The sequence below is a fragment of the Triplophysa dalaica genome, chromosome 4, assembly GCF_015846415.1.
Source record: "Triplophysa dalaica isolate WHDGS20190420 chromosome 4, ASM1584641v1, whole genome shotgun sequence".
Classification (NCBI taxonomy): Eukaryota; Metazoa; Chordata; class Actinopteri; order Cypriniformes; family Nemacheilidae; genus Triplophysa; species Triplophysa dalaica.
In genome coordinates this window covers 21,408,465-21,426,358 of record NC_079545.1, presented here as the reverse complement: position 1 = coordinate 21,426,358, position 17,894 = coordinate 21,408,465, and the positions used below count along the sequence as shown (strand labels likewise).

Below are 17,894 nucleotides of genomic sequence, written 5' to 3'. Positions count from 1 at the left end.
TGAAACATCAAGGTGTGTCTATGACTTTGATTCAAGGATGATTTTGAACAGGTGAGATGTAGTTAATGTAGTTTCGAGTGTGTTTTCATTTATGCATGTCACATATGTCATATGTCGTATGTGACAGACTCTAGACTCACATTGTAACAGGAGAGATATGGATGCGAAGTGATGTTGCTTGGTGCTGTTTGTAAGATCCAAATATAAATTGCTTTTACAATAGGCTAATATGATTTTGTGAACATACAGTAGTCTGTATATTGTCATGTTTAAAAAGCCTGAGGTTCAGGTTGTATTGTATTGTTTGACTTTTAGATTTTGAGATACAAAATTAACAGGCCTATCTCTTAATACAAAATTACATAAACTGGATGTGACTTCCATTCCATTCCATTTTCTACCGCTTATCCGAACTACCTCAGGTCACGGGGAGCCTGTGCCTATCTCAGGAGTCATCGGGCATCAAGGCAGGATACACCCTGGATGGAGGGTGGATGTGACTTATCAAATGAAATTTAATATCAGCCAGTATAATGGACAATTTAAATAATTTGAAAAGTCTTTCCATCAATTCTGCCGGAATCAGCATCGGTGACACAAATACTAAGCACAAAGCTGCTTTTTTAGATTAGATTCAACTTTATTGTCATTACACATATACAAGTACAGTGTAACGAAATGTAGTGTAGTTTTCTATCACATATTGCTGTGCAAACTTTTGAAAGTCTGACTTCTTGATTTTTGTTTATCAGTTACTTATATAGTCAGAATTTGCAGTAATGTTTTTGTCTGTATTGTGACATATATTTGAGTGTAACGGCTTCTGCAATGAGAAGAAAAAGGGGCTGGGCCACAGTTAATATAGTTCCCCCCTCAGGTCAAGACATACAGAGAAGAATGGGAGGGGGACTTTCTGAGGGAATTTTTATTAAAGATTATGTGGGCACATTAATTAAAAAAATCTTATATAATAAACACTGCAATATTTAAATCATAATTTATTTTCTATTCATTTTTTATTTTATGGACACTTGAGGTTATTAAGCAGAAAATCATTTTGAACACCCAGCTATCATCAGATTAAAGTTGCAGCTTTGTCAACAGAGGGAGCTTCCAGAGAGTGATGCTTTCATCTTTTATTTTTTAGGATAAAGAAAGTACAACTAAAAGCTTTCTACTACAATATGTGCCTGTACATTTTTTTGATTTTAGTATTTCTCCAGAGAATGCTTCAAAACAACTCACAGAATCATTAATCTTTCGGTTTAATGCATTTTCTCTCTTATTGCAAGTTTTGACAGTCAGAATTCTTAGTAGTAAATAATGCTGATCAGTGATCATCTATTATTCACTTTTCAATTCGATTCAATTTATTTATTATGCGTTTTTCACAATATGCATTGTTCCAAAGCAGCTTTACAGAAGCAAATCAGAAAATCACGGAAAGGTAAAACACAGCACAGTGCATGGTGTTAATAGAACAATTACATTTACATTTATGCATTTGGCATTGACATTTGACTTTTATCCAAAGCGACTTACATTGTATTATCCTATACATTTATACTTAGGCATATGCAATCCACTGGGATCGAACCCACTGAGCTACAGGAAAGCAAGATCATTCTAATAAATAATATCTAATAAATAAATAGATCCAGTCTCCCTGTGAGTAGGGCTGAAACGATTAGTCAACAATAAAAATTGTCGACAAATATTCTTGTTGTCGAGAGTCCTTTGATTACGTGACTTCATTTAAGGGCCTGCAATGTCAAAATTTTATTTGTATTTAAAAGTTTGTAGAGAGTATTTGTGTGATTCGAGTTGGACAGAATCAGCGAACTTAAAGAGAGTAACCACCAGTTGGTTCAAGTTGATTAAAACAAATTTAAAAAGCTGAATTGATTTTATTCATTACGTTAATTATGTTCAACTCAATATTTTAACTAGTTGCAAAGGCTGAATAATCCTAAAAAAATTACAGATTAGTCATTGAAATAATTGTCGACGAGTCGATTAATCGGTCTAATAATTGCTAGATTAATCGACTATCAAAATAACAGTTTGTTGCAGCCCTACCGGTGAGCAAGCCAACACTGCCCTGCTTAGGCTAAGAACCCAAACTCCAATGATGAATAATGGAAAAAAAAAACTTGGGAGAATCAAGGCGCAGCCGGGAGGGATAGATCTCCGCTGACGTGACCCCGACCAAAGGCCACTGAGCATACATCCACGAAGAAGAGGGAGATCCCACCATCCGCGAGCCAGGAAGTCCCACTCTCCAAAACCGTGCAGGTCCAACCAGTCCCACTCCGCAATCATCACCAGAAAACAGAGGAACAACCAGGGAAAATAGTATTGGCATAATGTAACTTTATTCCTCTGTTGTCCGTCATAGACCACAAAACAAGACCAAACCAGACCCACACAGCCCGACAAATGAACACCCCCAGCCAACAAGTCCTCCCAGGCCCCACAAACACCCATCCAGCAACCTCCATTCAGGGTCACTGAATGCAGCGATAACTTCAAACTGCTGTAATGTGATGTAAATTTAGCATTAAATACCAAGTATTGTAACTTTAGCATTAATGTGACAAGTAGTCCGTCTATGCTCATGGCTGGGGATGGAATTTCCTGAGCTGGGATAGTCAGATGGTCGCCTTTCCCTTGTGGTGACGGAATTGGCTGAGATAGAGCTGGGATGGTCATTCAGTCTGCAGGCTCTCACAGGAGGATGGCACTGGATTTTCATCTGGGCCTGGCGGAATCTCTGCCAGAAAGAGAATAATAAGTGTAGCTGCTGTTCATTAACTATGCATTAAGCGAAAGCTTGATTGAAAAGATGTGTCTTTTATCTAGATTTAAATTGCGAGAGAGTGTCTGACCCTCGAATAGCATCTGGGGGGGGGGCAATTCCAGAGTTTAGGTGCTACACATGAGAAAGCTCTACCCCCTTTGGTGGATTTAGTTATTCTAGGTGTTATCAAAAGTCTGGAGTTTTTAGATCTTAGAGAGCTGGGGGATGGGATGTAATGTGATAGAAGCTCTGTTAAGTAGGTAGGAGCTAAACCGTTTAAGGCAATATATGTAATTAAATGAACTTTAAAATCAATGTGATACTTAACGGGTAGCCAGTGAAGGGATGATAAAATTGGGGTTATGTGATCGTATTTTTTTGACCTGGTCAGAACTCTTGCAGCTGCATTCTGAACTAACTGTAGTTTGTTCACTCTCTTCATTATATCTGTGGTTAATTGTCTCTCCCTCTACCTCTCTCTCTCTCTCTTTCTCTCTCTAAATTGGTTGGCAGGCTTCAATAATTAGCAGCCATAAATTGTTCATGAATTTGACAGGGAACATGTACTTGTAAAATCTGTAAATTCCACATCTTCACTTGAGCATATGAATGTATTGAATTCCTATTCGGCATTGTCAAATGAACACTCACAGTGTATATATAATCCACAATGTGAGTGTTAATTAGATTTTTTATAATACTGGTGATTTTGCTGTGTGGGTAACCGGACCATTCGCACAGCAAGCGAAAGCAGCATTTCAGAAAGCACTGAGAGGCCTTCCTAATGTTCCTTTGATCTTATTCTGTAACCATTATAGTGAAATGCTAATGCAATATTGTTTGCTTTTATTGCCCGGGACATAAAACAGAAAATCAGATAAGATGCTTACAAAAGTGTATGCGACCCTATGTGTTTGTTTGTTTTGGAGATAAGAGGAGCTCTATCGCTAAGAAAAGTATATTATTAGAGAGTATTCATGAGCTTATTCTCATACCAACAGTGCTTTCCTGCAAACTCCTTTAGCTCTTGTCAACAGAACGTATTTAAAAATGCAAATAAAGGTGTCAAATAGCAAACAGAACAGCACTTTATTTAGTTTTGTGTTTTTGTTTGTTTGTTTGTTTGATGCAGACATTCTGTGTGCCCAACTCTTCTCAACTCAAACACCGCTGGTCAGACTCAGATACAGTCAGACAAACATCGCCCAAGGTAAGGGCTACGGTCTTCCACATAATTTAAGTCCAAACTGTACATCACACACATTACTAGAAATACAGACAAGAAATATGTCAAATCTCCCAGCATTATAAAGGGATAGTTCAACCAATTATAAAACTTCTGTCATCATTTGTTCAACCTCATGTGCTTTAACACTTGGAATTTTTTTCTTCTGTGGTACACAAAAGAAGGTATTTTGTGAAATGTCTCAGTGGTTTCAACGGAGCCCAATATTGTTTGGTTATCAACATTCTTCAAAATATATTTTGTGTTCTGCAGAAGAAAGGCATACAGGTTTGAAAAAGACATGAGTGTGAATAAATTACGAACGCATTTTAATTTTCGTGTGAACTATCCCATTAATATTTTGTGAATCTTGTAAACTTGATTATTCTGTGTGGCTTCTGTTAACTGTTTGGATTAGGAATAAATGAGGAATTGAATCCAGTTTCAAATGAGATTATATTACACATAGCATTTAACATGTAAACCCTATGTCAAAATCAAAACCTTCATTTGCGTGTTTATTTGATTATCTTTGAGTAGTTTGTTACTGCACCGATACGTCTAACACACACATACATTATGAGCTATGAGACACCCTCCATCTTTCTGGGCATTAAAATAAAAAATCAACATAATACACAAATGTGTGGGAGTACACAGATTTCTCTCGCATATAGAATGCTAAGTGCTTGTTTAGGATGCCCTGACTGTTTAAAATAACGTTTGTGTGTCTGGTTGTGTGTTGAAAGAACAAGAGTGACACTCAGTTGTGCAGTTTTCACTCAACAACAGAATACAACAAGCAAAAATATCTATAAATCTACCGTGGTTCAGCTGTAGAAAATATGCAACGGAAAACAATAACAAAGACGGTTAATCTACAGGGAAAATGGCTATTATAGTCCCGTCATCAATAACCCCCTTCCACCTTTTGAAAAAAGTTTTGCATATAAATCTGTTTTGCCAGTTTTTCATCTAGATGAAACAGCTGCTCAGGAGGAAAGTGTCCAAGGGGCATTACTGGATTGGGTTCAATTAGATTACATGTAGTTCATACGCTCATCAGCCAGGGCTGTTAAATAATATACCGTTTGTCCTTTATCATGAACAGTTGGCTGGAATAAATACAAAGCATCAGGAGCCAATAAATTATGATGCAACTGGAAAGCTTTATTAAAATCTGGCCAAAGGGTTTTGCTACGTTGCCATTCATGCTGACAGCATAGTTTCTTCTTTTAATCACTTTAGTGCGGAGCTAAAATAAAATCATCGACAGTATATTAAATAAAAACAGCTCCCTTTGGCTCCAAAGTATACTAGGACTATGTGTCTCCAGTGAGCTAGCAATAGCAAAATGATACATGTAGTGCATATCTACAAACATTAAAAAAAACAGTGTGATTTTAAATATTCAGCGGAGATTTATTGCCTCTGAAACCTGTCCTTTACATGTTTCATCAACCATCGCCAATGAAACGGGGCAGATCTCTGAGCTCTCTGTGTAAACTGCTCACTGATGTGCATCTCAGAAATCTTTTTTTATTTTCCCAGAGATGGTAGTAAAAGCCAAATCATAAAGCAAGCCATTAACCACCCATCAGCATGGGCCAATGCCAGCGTGACTGTTTTGCATATTAATGAACAGGACGGCTTGAGACAGAACATATGTGTGGGCACTTATTCTCAAAATGACATCGTTCACATGGAAACCACACCCACGTTGCAGCGCATCCTTGCACAACAACCAATGCGCATACAAATGCAGACAGCACGCACATACGCATTTGTCTGGACGGTAAACTCAAAGTGGTTGAGATTTTCTCCCATTAACGGAATCGGGAGAGATGGAGTGCGATATCTATTAACTGCGTGAAACAGGTACTGTAATGGAGTGAAGGATAACTGTGCATTGACATCCCAGACACACATATACCAACACACTCTATACTTCTACAGTAGGTGTGGATCTGAGATGTGCAGCAATGCTTGTTTATGAGATGTATACTTCTAATGGACCCAAAGTTTTGTGCTTGGGTGTGTCAATGAGTGTCCAATGTGGAATTTGCACCTGCTGAATTTTAAAACCAAGTTCTGTTCATTCCCAATCATACATGTTTTTTTCAATTTTGTCTAATTATGCATTCGGCGCCATTTAGCATGGTAAAATACTTTTGGCACAATTCTGTAGATTTCCTTCCAAATGTAAAAAAATTAAATAGTAGATTCCATCTAGGCCTGCAGAACTTAGTGCTCATTGTTATTAAAGTAGTCAGTTGATAAAAGCTCACAGCGGAGCGGAGTGGATGGTGGAACACCTTCATCTATGTCTTTCTTTCCTTCAGTTCTGTCAGACTGCAGTATTATTCCCAAAGGGCTTTAAAAAGCACTCTCTGTTCTGCAGAAACTCTAATGATGATTATGATATTATGATGTCTCTAAATCTCTCTCTCTCTTTTTTCTATCTCTCTGCAGAGGATGAGTTGTAGCTACCTGCTATGTACCATCCTGCTCTTCGTTGCCGTGCTCCTCGCCGTCACAGTCACCGGAACCATTCTTCTTATGAACCACTATCAGGCCCCGCCCATGTCGGATGGACCGCCCCATATTAGCACCAATCAGGATGAAGCCAATGCACTGGTAACAGTTGAGAGGGGCGATGGATCGCGCATCAATATTTTCATCGACCCCAACTGCCCCGATTATAACAGTAACTTTCTTCGGCTGGAAGGCGTGCAGACTTCTTTGCTGCACTCACTTACTGATCACGACACAGATCTGAAATCCGTCAAAGGACAGGATCGCGCACTATTGGTCAACTTGGCAGAGGAAGTTGCTAAGCTGTCTGCCCATGCAGGTCAGCTGAAGATGGACTATGAGTCGTTGAGAAGAGGACAGAACAACCTGGGACAGGACTTGAGCACACTGCAGACTGAACAGAGCAGACTTATACAGGTAATGACATGCACACGCAGACACATACCAAACAGCTGCATTTTCAGATTTCAGATATAACCAGGCCCACACAAAATTTGTGACTGCAGAACTCAGCAGAAAGCTCTACAGATTTCCACAGAATTTGAATGCTCATCCATCACAAAGATGTACGCATCCCCTGCCCCTGTTTGTTTTATGATTTATTTTTCATGATGCTACCAATAAGACTCTCATCTGTGTTTAACACATTTACCATCTTTAAATCAAATATCCTGAATTCTGCAGATTTTGCAACATAAATCAATATTTTATCTGGGCTTTGATAATGTATAACATCTACAAAACATCACAGATTTGAATCACCTTATTGCCGTCTTTAGTTGATTTTGGTTTACTATGTGCATTTCTATACAGAATTAATATAAGGTCAAAAAACATAACCTTTAACATAAATTAATTATTGGAATAATACATTGTTCCAACCTGTTGGAAAGCGTGTTTATATCTTTTTACAAAATGAAGTTATATAGAGAGTGTGCATGTGACAGCACATGCAGCTTGCAGAAACAAATGGAATTGTGTCAGAACAATTTTAGCTCAGGTATGTTGTTTTTGTTGAATCATACCGTAATAGTGTTACTTAACCTTTCTACTTTCTACACCTTTATATTTTGCAAAATAATCAAGCACGATGAATAAGCCTTGGACAGGCATGAATGGTTGCATGGAAAGCTAGCCAAATCAAATCTAGTTTTAGCTGTCAAACGTTGTATTATGATATAAATCTGTCATTTTAATAAATATTACATTATTAAAATAGCAAATATCCAGTATTTCCTTTTACATTTCAAGCGACTTCATACAGACTTGATTAATGTACGGCAAGGTTTTACATTGAAAACACAGGAAAAATTTAAGAACAGCAATAAGACTCAGTTTGTTGAATCACTAAACAAATTTACACTAGTAGAAAATGTTTAGGGTTTCTTTGTGTATTTGTAATATGTGTTTTAGGGTTGGGCGATGTTTACCAAATTAGCATCAGGTGATGGCTACAGGCAAATGTCCCCATGGACCGTGACATCGCCCTGCGGCATTTTACAGAGCACGTTCCCTGCGATCCTATTATTCAACCTTTAGTTAGTGTGTTATGTTGCTGTTAGAGCATAAATAATACCTGCAAAATGATAAAGCTCAAAGTTTAGTGCCAAGCGAGATATTGTGTTTAACAGAATTCGCTTTTCAAAGACTACAGACATCGCCTGGATCGGACTACAAAAAAGGGGCAAGGCCTTCCTTAGAGAAGAGGAAGAGCCGCTGGGGAGGTGTTTGGTTATCAGAGATTGTAAACATTTAACTGAGCTACACGCTAAACTACTTTCACTTTCATCACAGTCCTACAGCTGGTAATAAGAATTCAGCTACACACATTCTAAGATTACCAACGAACAGCTTCCATGAATTCAACATCGGCTGTGAAAGCTGGGACTGGGTGGGACATCTTCACACACACTCTAAGCAGGGAACCAATCACGACAGACTGGGTCTGCTTTACCAAACAGAGTGTTTTGGAAGACGGGACTTTATATAGACCGAAAGAAATCCAGTCATTTATTGAGAAGAGGGACAGCGGTGAACAAAAGACTTAAAATATGTCAAATATAAAGCGTTTTTTTTATTAGAAACATGAACATCCATTGTTAAACATCCATAAACGATAATCATAGCCTAAAAAAAAGCATGTATTCTAATTCTGATGTTATATTCAATAAAATAATTGTAAAGTATGGCGCATCTTCTTTATACAACGCAAGCTACAGTTGTAAAGTCAGGCAAGTCTGATCTGTACAGTGCATGTTTTTATTCCTCTTAGCATTTGTTCATATTTGTTAACAAATTGGAGCCCGCAGCACAGAGCAGCGAGAGTCACGTGATAAAAAATAAACATTTGTTGGAATCAGGATGCCAGCTCAACATCGTCATGTCTATCAGCCATCAGCGGTGGAAAATGGCATCGTCTATCGGCCAAACCCTATTGTGTATTACATTACACGTCCAAGCAGTTGCCAAGTTGAGCAAAGCACTGCTGAGAAACAGGTGGGACCTCGCCAAAGGACCCCGCTTATTACCACTGTTTGTAAAACCAGTAACGAGTAAGATGCATGTCTTGAGGGGAGCTTACCGTTGGAAATAAGACAAGAATATAGCGAAGTGTAAGCTGTTTACTCCAAACCCTGTGTGTTCAAGTAGACTTAAGCCCAGTTCTTGGTTCACACTTATGACTGCATTCACAGTAATCAAAATCAACATAATGGATAATCGAAACTGGGACTGCATCAAAACCACTGGTGTGAAAGAAACATCAGAGCACAGTCAATATGACCAGAGGCAACCTCACAAAGATATCACAAGTCTCGAAAAGCTAGTTTTTTTTATTTTTAATGTATTCCAATAAATGAACTGCAAAGGTGACACAGAAGCTGCTTCTACAGTAAAGTGACAGATATAACACAAACATATGCATTTACACATGTGCAGTAACATGTGCATGCTTCACATGCATTTACACATTGCATTTGCCGAAATGATGTTATGACATGAGTTTTATGAATAATTTTTATGGAATGTAACAATATGAAAATAAACATTTGAAAATATAAATAACTTTTTAGTGTGACTTTCATGCATATTTATCTCTTTAAATTAGTTAAATTATTAAATTATTGATTATTATTTAAGTTTATTTGAAAGGGACCATGTACAATTATAAAATTGATGAATTTAGCCCACGGGCTGATTTCCTTCCACAGTCCCTCAGCAGGTAGACATAAATGTATAAGAAACGTATACATATACAATACATTTGAGCGATATAGTAAAGTTACTAATATTTGTGAGCGTTGAATTTGAATGCTCACTTTATAGATGTCTTTATTTGATCTTAAGGTCTACCTGGTATCAGCGTGCTGTTTAACAAATGATTTTCTAATAATTGCCTTGTTGTAATAAAAGTAAAAAAGTAAAAAACGCTGTTTTAGGGATTTTCATGAACATATTGGTTTAACAACCTTTTTTTGTTGTGTATTGTACTCAGTCTGTATTATCCACGGTTCTGTAGTTAAACTGCATGCATTACATTTATGCCAGCTGTGGACAGAGCAGGAAGTTACGAAGACAACGTCTAACTCGTGTTAATTAAAGCTAGTTCTACCTGTTATTAACATGCATGTAAGTGGAACAGAAAGGCAGTTCCTCCGTCTCTGATTAAACCTAATTGTACTGCCAATTTAATTGCTAATTTGTGGTGAAACCATCAACGATTGTGCACCGAGGTGAAAGCGTTTTACACATACAGTCGGTGATGCACCAGGATATGCACACTAAACAACCCCCACCACTCCTCCAAGCTCCAAGAGTAAATGCTTTACCTACTAAAGCCAGCAATGAAAGAGCTCTGTGTGAATTCATTTTAGCTTCAGTGGCATTTTAGCTGTAGAGACTATTCCGTTTACGCCCTGCCATTAATGGAAGTAATTCTGCGCTGTCAATCATCTCAGCATTACAACCGCTATAAACCCGGAAAAGCCCTGAAGCTAAAGGTTACCTCCTCTGGGCACAACGCTGTCATTGCACTTACATGTGTGTGTGTGTGTTTGTGTGTGGGGTTTCAGTGATGTGTCAATCCAGACGTGATCATTGAGTTCAGTGAGCTATAAACTGTCAAGGCTCCGAGTGCCTTAGCAAGGGCCCTGTCTGCTTTCTTGTCCCGGGAGAGAAATTACACCTTCAGATATTCCATGTTTGTGTCATTTACCTCTATCCAAGAATATAACCAGACATTCAACATTTGACAAGAGAGAGCGAAATATAGAATCCCAAGAAAACACATTTAAAAAAATTCAACTTAATATATGGTTAGAGTTGTTTTTTATGCTACATAAAATTCACACGTCAGTGTGAATTTTTTTGTCAGTCAATACTGCTTGTCATACCTCAATATCGGAAAAGCCAAATCCTTTAGTTGTAACAGATGTAGGCAGGATCTTCCTGTGCTATATCCTACTTCATCTAACTCAGGAGTTTAGGTGTCTTCAAAAAAATCACTGTACTCAATTTGAAAGACACATTGTTTAGCGCAGATTGAAGCTACAACACCAAACTTATCTAAACCATTGAATGTGTCTCACGAACGTACACACAAGCACACACTCATGCTCAAAGGAATTTTTATTTATTTATCTAAAATGGTTCAGTTCTTTCAGGTTTAGAGTGGAAAGAACACAGTAGGTTTGGGTCTGTTTGTTTGTGTCCATCTGTGTGTATCTTGTACAGGGGTCTTATTTCTAGGTAGTCAAGCAGTGACAGGTCCAGTTCACTGCCTCGAGCAGAAAACCACACCATAACTCTGGCACAAAGACCTTTACAGCTTTATTGCACGTCAAGCAATTGACTTCACTTGACAGATTGCCTTTTGGGAACCACCTCAAACAGATCTTACCTTTCCATAGGCTACAAGGGATTTTCAGTGGACAGTCACAGTTTGACAAGGCACTTTATTGATTTAAAGTTTCATAAATGCCAAGTGTTTTCTTAAGTTAAACCCATTCACACTTAGAATAAGAGTTGTTTTTACGTTGAGCTGCACAACTCTAATTTAATGTGTTGCTGTCCAAGGTGCTGAAGTTGGTCTTAGTATGGTAGAAGATGCAAGGTACGCACAATGGGGAATATGGATTACAACTGACAAATTACACTTAATATAAACAGACAAAAGTTCTCTAGGTTTTTTAGAATGACTGTGAATGAGCATTTATCTCATTTTCTTTAGGGCAATTTCACCAATACGGATGTGACATTTTCAGTCAAAACTTAAATATACAACAGTGAATGGTGTGCAACTTACCTCTACCTATTTAGTGTCAGTTCATATTTCATCTGTTCCTTATAGTTCATGTGCACTTGCTGAATGTAACTATATGCTGTCTATGTAACAGTTCATACATTTGTGTTGCAGCTGCTTTCCGAAAGCCAGATTAACATGGTGAAGGTTGTGAACTCCGTGAGCGATGCTCTGAATGCCATGCAGAAGGAAACAGGTGGTCTGAAAGCCAGGGTGAAGGCTGACCTGCAGAGGGCACCAGTCAGGGGTGTCCGCCTTAAAGGCTGTGCCAATGGTGAGACAACCAGCATGCCTACTGTTCACGCATTAGATTGCCTTGTATGTAAAATATGTTAGGGTTCAGTGACTTTAAATGTGGTAATGTCATAGGGCACCACTAGAAATATGGATGACTGATTCTGGTGGGAAAGAGCTTGACAGGCCTGTATAAAATGTATTTCTAGAAGTGTAAAAGCGTTTGTAGCATCAAAAAGAAGACCGGCTCCCTTTAAATGATTGTGGATTTGAAACTAAGTGATCATAATGCATATACTGTATAGATTTGTATAAATGACCAATTGGACAAGTTTTGGCCAATCACAAAATGTATTATGTAAATCCACATGTTCCTCAGACCTCCAAGCTTTTTTCAACCACTCAATCCATTTACTCACCCTCTCAGCAGCATCTAAAAATGATTAATTCTGTTTGTCCATTCTACCTTCACCGCGAGACAATTATCAACTCCCACAATCTCGATAACACAACATGCCCCCTCGAAATCTCACTCTGACATCACCAGCTTAGAGTCATGAGCTTTCCAGTCCCCGAGCAGAGGTGCTAATCTTCCCACTGTTGACTCACCGACTCGCTCTCGATACACAATTTAACTGAAAACTGTGTTTAAAGTGTTCATATAACTATACCCTTATTTCTATACCCCTGCTGATTTGAATTCTCATTAGATGATTGACTGGGAACATGAGGAAAGTGCCCGTGCTTAAATTGCGCTCTCGGGAAGCCTAATGTGTCTAAAAGCATTTGCCACTTTCTGCTGAAGCCACAGGTGTGGTTGTAATGAACCCCGGTTTGAGGCAGACACTTGTATGCAAGCATGCGGCAGTGAAGGAAGGAGTGTTTGCTATAATCAGAGAGAAGAATAGCTCTTTTGGGAGCAAAGACCAGTGAACTGAGATGCACCAGCTGCCTTGAAAAGCTGGCATGAAGTGATATTGGCTAACCTTAAGCACTATTCCTCTGGACATTGAATTAGCCTTGGCCTAGTTAGCTATCTTCTATTCTGTTGCTAAAGGTGATGTAGTAGGCTTACCAGATCAAAAGACATACTGCAAAAACTTGGATGTATGAATTCACTGTTTTTCAGGGAAAGGACTTTTGTCAAAGTTTCTTTGGTTAGATTTTTGCAAAACCAAATGACAAACAAAAAGAGTGACTTAAAATATTGATTTATGGCATAAAAATAAAATCATAAAATATCGATGTATGAGGTTTCAGAAGGACAGTAGTGATATGTTGAATTGTATTTTGTGATATGGGTTCTATTGTTATTTAAAAAAAGGGTTAAAACATAACAGACTTCCTAGACAAAAAATCTGTGGTTTGTCAAAAATATTACTGTTCAGCATATAACCAGAATGAAATTCTCTCTCTCTTTCAGGCTCTCGTCCACGTGACTGTAGTGATATATATTCTAGTGGTCAGAGGGAAGATGGCATTTACTCTATTTTTCCCACTCATTACCCTGCCGGCTTTCAGGTCTCTTGTGATATGAGCACGGATGGAGGTGGCTGGACGGTGAGTCACAGTTACACACACACACATACACACATGCATATGTTGGTCTAAGCTTGCGGTGATACACACTACATGGGGGTGGATGCCGTTGTATCTGTGGTTGGAAAAGCATCACTGCTTACTTGGGTTTGAATGACACATGATGTGCACATAAGAGAACGACTGAATAGCTACCATCAAATGTCATCTTGATTGCCCACTCCTGTTGTCATGAGGCTTTATTCACAAGAAAATTCTGCTGAACTGCCATATTTTTTCCTAACCCTAATTCAAATTGAAGAAAAATGTTAGTAATATTTTGTATTGCCGAGAAAACAATTAAGACAGTTCATACATATTTTTTCAAGATTGATTTACAAAGGAAATGCCATTTTATTCTTATGAAAAAATTAAGATGTTCTTACAAACTTTCCATAATTGATCTTAAGAACAATCTTATACTTTGTTTCAAGAACAGTTTCTTGAATCCTGCCCCTGATTGGATGTTGAAGTGTGGAGGCGATATGTGCTGGGGGTACTAAAAAGAGGTCCAAAAAGAATGGAAACTATTCCACAGAATTAAATTTTGCCCTTTTATCAGGAAGTATTCTGTTTGAGTGGATTTGCCATAGACTTGTTGTAGGATCTTTATCAATTTATTCTCAGATTTCTGTTCAGTAGTTGTGGCTACTAGATGTAGTGATAATGTGACAGAATTCGGGTCTCAAACCTGGGTTGCATGCACACACATGCACCACAATGCAACTTTTTCATCAATCAATTTAAAACATTTTGGCACAAGTTAAAGTCTGTATATTGACATTTTGGCATGCTAAAATGAACGGTGCAATTCTTCGGTTTCCATGGTGTCTGTGTCAAATGTTTCATGTCTGTTCAACAAAAGGAGTTAATTAAAAGTGTGTTTTAATGTTTATTCAATGACGTGAAGGTTGCCATTCAAGTATGTGTGGCATAAGTTTAATTTCAGAGTTATTATTGTTTTGAACTACGTTTTATTTAGTTGTATTAATATTTGAAATTAGCATTTATTTTTTGATTATTGGTTTTTGTATTAATTTAAGCTAAAGTCTTTGCCATTTTGATATATACTTTTGTCATTTTATAATTTCTTTGCATATTTTTTTGTTGCTACATAAGATTTTTTATTTTTGTTTATTATAAATTTTTTGTGTTTTTAACTTCATTCTGTTCATTTTTTAGGCAACATTTACATTTTTACTTTAGTTAAGTCTTTCCAATAATTTTTTGATTAATATCTAATTTGATTTCAATGAACAGAAACATTTTCAAAGTTTTAATTTTAGTAAACTAAAATAACCCTGCTTCATTTGAGACAATTCAATATTAATACATTTAAAAAGACATACAGCAAACTGCATTGGTAAAACCACTAAGTGCAGATTCTCCATCAAACACAAACCCATTACTTTCAGGTCTATTACACAGACTAAACAATTGCACTTAGTTGCATACACAGATGTCTTAAACCAAAGAAAAGAGCATAATAATCCATCACAATTCAAAATCACTCCTGTGTTTTGGGAAAAGATAAAAGCAAAAAATATACTTTAGATAACGTATAAAAATGTTTCATTGAATCTCTCGAAACAAACATCTACAGTATCAATAATCCTTCATCCAGTTCACATTTACATTTATGCATTTGGCAGACGCTTTTATCCAAAGCGACTTACATTGCATTGTTCTACACATTTGTTTCTGACTATATGCAATCCCCTGGGATCGAACCCATGACCTTGGCATTGTACCCATGACCTTGGCATTGTTAGTGCCATGCTCTAATCACTGAGCCACAGAAAAGCAGTTCAGTAATAAAATGTAGCTGGACGGTTTTATTGAAAGTCTTTACAGAATGGGATTATATTTTAAAGCTGAAAGATGCTGTCATATTTTGAAATGATGAAAGTATCATGGCAGCACTTAGTAAGATTAAAGTCTTGATCATGATTATGATATGATGATGATAAGGTTTGCTGGTGATTAATGCTCAACGTTTTTAGATAATAAGTTGTATATACAAATAGAGTTTCCCTGCATAAAAATTAGTTCTGCTGACTACAGCGGCTCTCCTTTCCTGTACGTCTTGAGAATCAATATGCTGCATAACAATCCATCTATGTACAGTGTCACATTCAAGTCATCCATATGTAAATAACCAGTGAGTGAATTACACAACTCATTAAAATATATCTTCTAATAATGACCATTACATGATTATAATGTTGATTGTACATCAAGTTAATGAGTCATCTGCATATGATTATGCATTCAAAAAATACAAGAAAAAAAAATGGTGACTATACAAAGCTTTTGAGAGAGAAAAGTGCTGGCATATTGGTCATAGGCAGGAAATTGCTTGAGACGAAAGAGTCTGTTGTGTGCAGTCTGACAGGCTATTAGTTCTTCATAACTGCCCCACTTTTTGATGCTCATGAGACTTCTACAAGTGTGAAAACAGACACCCACTGTCATAGTGTGTGTGTGTAAATTGAAAGGAGACTAAGAAAATGTAGCCAGAGAGGCAAGAGGCATTTGATGTTCAAGATGAAGAACAACAAGAGAGACATGTAGAGATGTGAATCTTTAAATTGGTGGATTCTGCGACTCGTGCCTCGCTGAGGTGGTGTACGTGAACGGTTTGGTTTTTCAAAAAGCTGTAATCACTTCATAATCACAATTGACTTCATGGTCGCGTGACCTTAAATTGGAGATAGTTTGAAATCAGACCAAAAGGGATTTTGTTTCTAGGCCATGCAATTTAAAAGTTATTAGCTAAAACCTGCATTAAATGTTAAAGAGTTGTTGGCGCTAGAGGGTATCACAGAGTGTCAAATTCACCAACCTTTAGCCATAAGGCTTTATAGGAGATTCATAAGAATAATAATAAAAAATAAATTAATTATTTTTTTAGACCAGAGGTCCTAAATTTACCACTCCAAGCCAAAATCTCTTTAAAAGAATAGTTCACCCAAAAATGAAAAGTCTGTCATCATTCACTCACCCCTCCCTCTCTGGAAGGGATTACTGGATTGGTATGGAGCGATCAATTGGGAGAATCGGAATCATGTATGATGTCTAATCTGAAGATATAATGATAGAGACTATAATTGACTGTACACAAGAGAGGAAGTGTTAGAGAAATGTGTTATGTTGCCTCCTGATCACTATGTTATTTTTCTGGATGAGGAATTTTTATGTGAATACACCCAAATGGGTAAAATTATTAATTTAAAGTGATAGTTCACCCAAAAATGAAAAGTCTGTCATCATACACTCACCCTCTTGTCATTTTAAATCTGTATGACTTTCTTTTTTCTGCAGAATACAAAATAAGATATTTTGAAGAGTAATTGTAACTGAACTATGGTGGTACCGGTTGACTTTTATTGGTTTTTTGTGCCCATGCAATAGAAGTGAATGGCTTGTTTAGTTACCAACATTCTTAAAATTATCTTCTTTTTTTCTGTTCTGCAGATGAAAGAAAGTCATACAGATTTGAAATGACAAGAGGGTGAATAAATTATGACACTTTTTATTTTTGGGTGAAACCTCCCTTTAAAACACACACACACTTACCCGCCAAAGGAACAGCTATTCATTTTCAGGCATCTATTAATGGAATGCATATGTTTTGCAGATGTTTACGCTGGCCTGGCAATGTAAGCTTACTGTGAATCGTTTCACTGCTTTAACAAATGGAAACCAAAATGGTTGAGTTTACAGACTGAGCTACTCTGAGCAGACGATTTAGCCACAGCTTTGCCTTAATGTGAGGAAATAGTCCCCTCAACCCTCTGTGCTCTCATTCATCAATTCCATCACAGTGCCTGTTGCTTGCCCTCGTCTTTTTGTTGCCTCTTGTTTTCATTTCGGCAAGAAGCATGATAAGGAGAAGAGAGAGAACATTCTGTTGCCAGACACCCAGAGTTCCTATAAATAGGAGTGACACTTTTCCTCAGCAAAAATGCTAAATAGAGAAAGCTAGCGAACAAGAGAGAAAGTGACCAAGAGAGAGAGAGAGAGAGAGAGGGAAAATTGTAAGAATTCTAATAGTTCCGTATTTCTGCCAGAGTGATTTTTCCTCAGGTAAAACCAAGCATAGCATTACATGGTCACGCAGACACATCGAAGCTCTGACAGATGAAAGAATCAGGACATGGTGGAGGTGTCAGTCAAAAATGATTCATACATTCTCTCTTGATTCGATCATGCACTACAGA

The 17,894-nt window shown here is 37.4% G+C and overlaps 1 protein-coding gene across 2 annotated transcripts in view; it reads left to right on the top strand.

Moving 5' to 3' along the window:
* Nucleotides 1-17,894, top strand: part of fibcd1b (fibrinogen C domain containing 1b) — a 79,355-nt gene that overhangs the window by 21,525 nt on the left and 39,936 nt on the right. Inside the window, exons 3-6 of one of the 2 annotated variants that reach the window (XM_056747339.1) lie at nt 3,933-4,010; nt 6,498-6,977; nt 11,974-12,133; nt 13,517-13,653. In XM_056747339.1, coding sequence (XP_056603317.1) covers nt 3,933-4,010; nt 6,498-6,977; nt 11,974-12,133; nt 13,517-13,653 — 855 coding nt within the window. The remainder of the gene's footprint in view (nt 1-3,932; nt 4,011-6,497; nt 6,978-11,973; nt 12,134-13,516; nt 13,654-17,894) is intronic. The other variant, XM_056747340.1, reaches the window with a different exon arrangement.